Source organism: Zerene cesonia, unplaced genomic scaffold (assembly GCF_012273895.1).
Source record: "Zerene cesonia ecotype Mississippi unplaced genomic scaffold, Zerene_cesonia_1.1 Zces_u001, whole genome shotgun sequence".
Classification (NCBI taxonomy): domain Eukaryota; kingdom Metazoa; phylum Arthropoda; class Insecta; order Lepidoptera; family Pieridae; genus Zerene; species Zerene cesonia.
Genome location: NW_024045131.1, coordinates 1,462,037 through 1,467,968, shown reverse-complemented (window position 1 = coordinate 1,467,968; position 5,932 = coordinate 1,462,037). Strand labels below are relative to the sequence as shown.

Genomic DNA, 5,932 nt, shown 5'->3' with positions numbered 1-5,932 from the left:
AAGTGGGAGAAAAACGGGTGTGAGTTACATACATACAAACATACAAGTGAAGCTAATAAAAGCGTGTTAAAAATATATGTTAATACATTAAGTGTGATAAATTATTATATCATAAAACTTAATCGTAAAAATAAGCTTTTAGATTGTCAGAACTAGATGAAAATTTAATGTCTTATTTAACCATACGGGAGGCACCATCTTTCAACTAAAAAAACAATCACCAATTCAGTTTTTCCAAAAAATTGATACGAAATAAGAATATTTTGTAAAGCTGTTAATTGAGGTTTTAAACCTCAAGGCTTTTAGTCTTTGAGTCTTTTTTTTTTAATTTTGGTACAGATTATAGTCTGGATTAACACATGAGATATAGATTTTGGTATGTGGTAGTCGAGCACGCTGCGGCATGAATTGGGCCAGCCGGGGAAGTACCACACCTACACAGAAGACCGGCGTGAAATAGTATTCTGCTGTGTTTCGTTCGGTGAGTGGGGGAGCCGGAGGCCCATATCCTCTTCCTTATCCTTTCCAGTCCTTTCCTTTATTCCTATCGCCAATCCTTTCTTAATCCCGTCCCAAAAATTCGGCAATCTATTTGTAGAGGCGTAAGGTCTGCAATGGACCTGATGCTTCTCCAAATGTTCATGGGCGGTGGTAGCGCTTACCATCAGGCGACCCGCCAGCTCCATTGCCGACTGTAACATAAAAAAAAAAAAAATTAGTTGGGTACCCCGCGAATAAGCGACAGTTTCCTATAAATGCAGTTAAAATAATAATATAATATTATTTCAGTATAAAATTCGCGACAGAAGCCTCCTCGTAAAGTCAACCATCGCTATTGTGTTTGCCGTTACAGTTTTCTTTCTACACTCCTTACCGGAATTGAGTAAGTATTATTTTGACTGATTGCGACGAAATAAATGTGGATTTATATTTATAGTAAACTAGCTGCACGCCCCGGCTCCGCCCGGGTAGTCATTTATCGTAATTGAAATAATATAAACTATCCTATCTCTCAAGTTGGATCGAACTGCACATGGTGTGCGAATTTTATTATAATCGGTTAAGTGGTTTAGGAGTCTATTGCGGACAAACATTGTGACACGAGATCTATATATATTAAGATAAATTTAATTTTATTTGTAATTGTAAATTATAGCAGTGTATTTAACACACTCTATGACGCTCAAAAATTGTCCAAAGTAAATTCTGCATATGCGGATGTGAAGCAGAGTTTTGAAAGGAGCGATACAATGGACTTTGAACATTACTGCCACGAAATAAGGTGCTAATTTCAATAAATCTTAACGTCCGGTATTTTCGGACGTTTTATTGACAATTATGAGGCTATTTCTTTTACAACGTTAACTAATTAAACTCAATCTCATACATTATTCAAAAAGACTAAAAGAATCACTTTTCAACAACACATACATTACCACCGGTTAGGAAAGCGATTTCTACAGAGAAGAGCCGGCAAGTAACTGTCTAGTTAAATAAATAAATACTTTAATACACCCGCAAAGAACAAAGAAGCGGACGTACACAAACAAAAAAGAAACGTATCAAAACAGAGCGGTACATTAGGCGGCCTTATCGCTGAAAAGCGATATCTTCCAGGCAACCTTTGAATATAAGAGGAGTTAAGGCGGCGCACCAGCTCCATGGCCGACTGTGACTTAAAAAAAAAGTTTAATAGAAGAAAAGTTATGTATTATTAATGTATTTATTCTAGACCGAGTGTCGTTGGGCTGGACAGCTCTCCTGGGAGCCCTATTGCTCCTGACTCTAGCTGATAGGGACGACTTGGAACCGATCTTGCATCGTGTGGAGTGGTCGACCCTGCTGTTCTTTGCGGCTCTGTTTGTGCTTATGGAGGTTGGTTAAAATAACAATACTTAAGAAAAAGTTGAACAAATCACATTTTTAGTTTTAAAGCATTGAAATCCTACTTTCTACTTCCTAATTCCTAATCCTACTTCCTACTAATATTATAAATGCGAAAGTTCTATTGTGGGAGTCGAGCACGCTTCGGCACGAATTGGGCCAGCTCGCACCGGGTAAGTACCACACCCCCACCGAAAACCGGCGTGAAATAGTGGCATGCCACTGTGTTTCGTACGGTGAGTGGGGGAGCCGGAGGCCTATTTCCTTTTCCTCACCCGTCCCAGTCCATTCCTTCTTTCCTGTCATGAATTCGTTCCTTTTCCCTTACCCACTAAAAGCGGGCAGCACATTCGCAGAGGCCTACCTTTGCGAATGACCTGATGCCTCTCCAAATGTTCATGGGCGGTGGTGATCGTTTACCATCAGGCGAACCACCAGCTCAGTTGCCCGCTGTGACATAAAAAAAAAAAAAGTTCGTAAGGATCTGTGTGTGTTTTTTGCTCTTTCACGCAAAAGCTACTAACCGATTGCAATGAAATGTCTACGTAGACAGCTGGACAACTGGAATAACATATAAGCAGCTTTTTATCCCGATATTCCTACGGGATATGGACTTACGCGGGCGAAACCGCGGGGCGCAGCTAGTGCTTTGTAATTGAGGAATTTTTTAAAGAATAGAAAAAGTTAGTTTTTATGTCATAATCGGCAATGGAGCTGGTGGGTCGCCTGATGGTAACGCGCTACCAGCGCGCATGGACATTTGGAGAGGCGTAAGGTCAATTGCAGACACTACGACTCTACTACTGGATTGTCGACTTTAATTTTGGAAGGGATTAAGAAAGGATTTGAGAGGAATAGAGAAAAGGATTGGAAAGGGTAAGGAAAAGGAAATAAGCCTCTGGGTCCCCAACTTCAGGTGTGGTTCCGTGGAGCTGGCCCAATTCGTGCTGAACTGTGCTCGACTACCACATATAAAATAGTTTATATAACCTATAAAATAACTTCAAACGAGCGATGTCGCGGGCACATCTAGTATAATAAAGTTTTTATTTTACAGGCTTTATCAAAATTAGGTTTGATTCTCTACATCGGTGGACTGATGGAACAACTTATATTGAAAGTGGACGAAAGTTCACGTTTGGCTGTCGCTATCATGCTGACTTTATGGGTATGTATCTAATATAAAGTTGAATCGTTCGTTTGTTTGAAGGCGCTAACCTCAGGAATTACTGGTCCTATTTAAAAAATTGTTGCACCGATAGATGATTACATAAATATAACATAATACAACAGAAGAAGGAAAGCAGCAGATATGAGAAGTGTGTCATAGCGATCCAGACAAAGAGACAGCTCAGCTTATGCTGCAATGTTAAGAACATTCACAGCGCTGTTTTTCAGTGTCCCCTTTGTATAGCAGATATAACTAAGGTTATAACTCAGGTTTTAACTAAAGTTATAACAAAGGTTTCGAGATTTGTATCTAGATACCATATACCACCCGTTTAGGAAGTAGAATCGAGAAATTTGTTCCTATAATCAGTTTGATTTGGTGACCTTTTTTTGCGCACTTGATTGGTGTATAGTGTAGGTTTATGCTAATTAGATTTATTTTCCACCAATCTCAGTATAAAGGCAAGAAAAGTGAAATTCAAAAGTGCTTCTATAATCTTATTATTGAATAAACGATTGAGTTTAAGTTTGAGTTTAGAAAAAAGCTTTAGTCTTTTATTCGCAATACCGAAACGGCATGGACCAAAATGCAACGTCATATCATTTAATTCAGTTTTTAACGCGTTTTCCCTATTTACAACTAGTTCTAAATAGGGACAATGCGCTGTAACGAAATAATTTAGCAGTTTTAACAGCAATAATTGAAAAAAAATGAATATTTTTAAATTAGACAAAATTTGAATTTGAAATTTGAATTCCTACAGGTGTCAGGTACGATATCAGCGTTCGTGGACAACATCCCGCTGACCACTATGATGGTGAGGGTAGTTGTCGCTATTGGGAATAACCCCAATTTGAATCTGCCAATGGCGCCCTTGATTTGGGCGTTGCTGTATGGAGCGTGTTTGGGTGGTGAGTAGGATAAAGAAAATATACTTTATGGATACTTAGATTTTAAGAAAGAAATGAAAAGAGGCTACGTTATTTTTATAAGCTTATAAGTAAATGGGTTAGTTTTGAGTAAGCTTGTAACAATATATTATAATAGTTAAAAAAAACTAAAAAACACGCTTTTATCATATTTTGCAAATTGAAAAATGGAATAATTTTATCAAATTAGTGTATTGTCATCGGTCCTCAATAAATCTACAAAGTTTGAACGAAATCTGGCCGTTTGAAGTGGGTCAAAATCGCGCCCAAAGAAGTCGGTTACAAACAAACATACAGGTGAAGCTAATAAAAGCGTGTAAAAAAAGCCTACCTTAATTTTGGTAAGCTTAATGGCAAAAAATAAATTAACCTTAGTTTTGGCAAAAAGCTTACTTGATTACTTTAGTTTTGGAAAAGTTTTATACTGATAATATTGTGTATAATATTTGATAATAAACACTGATATTATTGTGGGAGACAAGCATGCATCGGCACGAATTGTGCCAGCTCGCAAATTTAAATCCAGTTAACAATTTTGTACTGGATATGCTACGATTAAAAATATGGAAAACGTTAACGGGAAAGTATAACTTTTGAGAGACGATGTTGCGTGGGTTACCAATAAAATATAATATCCTTAGTGTTGGTACCTACATACAAAATATAATAAACTATTTGACAACGAAACAAAATATAATAATTTATCAATATATATCTACACTAATATTATAAAGAGGAATAATTTGTTTGTTTGTAATGGATAAACTCAATAACTACTGGACTGATATTAAAAATTCTTTCATCATTAGAAAGCTGCACTTTCGCTGAGTGACATAGGCTATATATGTACCCCGAGTAAAGCCGGGGCGAACAGCTAGTGTGTATATAAAGAAAATAAAACAAAATATATTGTCCATTTCAGGCAATGGCACTTTAATTGGTGCGAGTGCGAATGTAGTGTGCGCAGGAGTCGCGGAACAACACGGATATAAGTTCACATTCGTTAAATTCTTCAAAGTCGGCTTTCCGATTATGGTCGGCCATCTTGTGGTATCTTCTGTGTATCTTTTGGTGTGTCATTGTGTTTTTGAATGGCATTGATGAGTGATATGTTAAAATATTGGATTAACGAAGGAGTTCCGTAGCTTTTTTCCTTATCTTTGTGAGGAAAACAGACTTCTCTTATTTCCCTTTCCTTTATACCCCTTGTCTCTTATCCTATACTTATTCGGCATTCGTGGAGGCGTAATGTCTACAAACGACCTTACGCCTCTCCAAATGTTAATGGGCGGTTGTAGCGCTTACTATCAGGCGTCCCACCAGCTCCATTGCCGACTGTAACACAAAAGTAGCAAAATTATTAGCGTGATTTATCAAGGATGTGTTTATGTGATTGAATATCAAGTATTATAGTATCATACTAATAATAAATAATGATTTACGAAAATACATTATCAACAGATTTAGGAAAGAACGAAGAAATAAGATAGCTGTGGATGTAACTTGGAGAAATACAATTTTGAATAAATTAATGAAAAATTATAATTTATTGTAAAACTATACTTTATAGTACAATTTGATAAATTAAAATACTATAATCCCCGCCGATATTATAAATGTGAGAGTAAGTTTGCATATTTCTTCTTAACGCTTAAACCACTGAATCCATTTGGATGAAATTTAGCACAAAGATGGGTTAGACCCCACAAAGGACATATAATAGTTTTTATCTCGGAAATCCTACGAGGTCGTTAACGGAACCACATTTGTCTAATGGTCATTAAATGTGAAATTGTACCAATTACAGAAAATCGACTTAAATACAAATATTAAGTAGTTTTTACTATCATGTATTATTTGTTATTATATAATTATTATATTCTCCGTCCAGTGCCTGTCTTAAGATACCGACGGAGTAGAATGTTATAAATGTTTAACGTAAGTCTAT

General features: G+C 36.6%; 1 protein-coding gene across 1 annotated transcript in view; it reads left to right on the top strand.

Moving 5' to 3' along the window:
* The window catches only part of LOC119838182 (P protein-like), a 27,556-nt gene extending 22,169 nt beyond the window's left edge, over positions 1-5,387 (top strand). Inside the window, exons 7-11 of the mRNA XM_038364023.1 lie at positions 790-883; positions 1,733-1,875; positions 2,942-3,052; positions 3,819-3,966; positions 4,907-5,387. Of these exons, the coding sequence (XP_038219951.1) occupies positions 790-883; positions 1,733-1,875; positions 2,942-3,052; positions 3,819-3,966; positions 4,907-5,085 (675 nt within the window). The 3' untranslated portion in view covers positions 5,086-5,387. The remainder of the gene's footprint in view (positions 1-789; positions 884-1,732; positions 1,876-2,941; positions 3,053-3,818; positions 3,967-4,906) is intronic.
* The last annotated feature ends 545 nt before the right edge of the window (positions 5,388-5,932 follow it).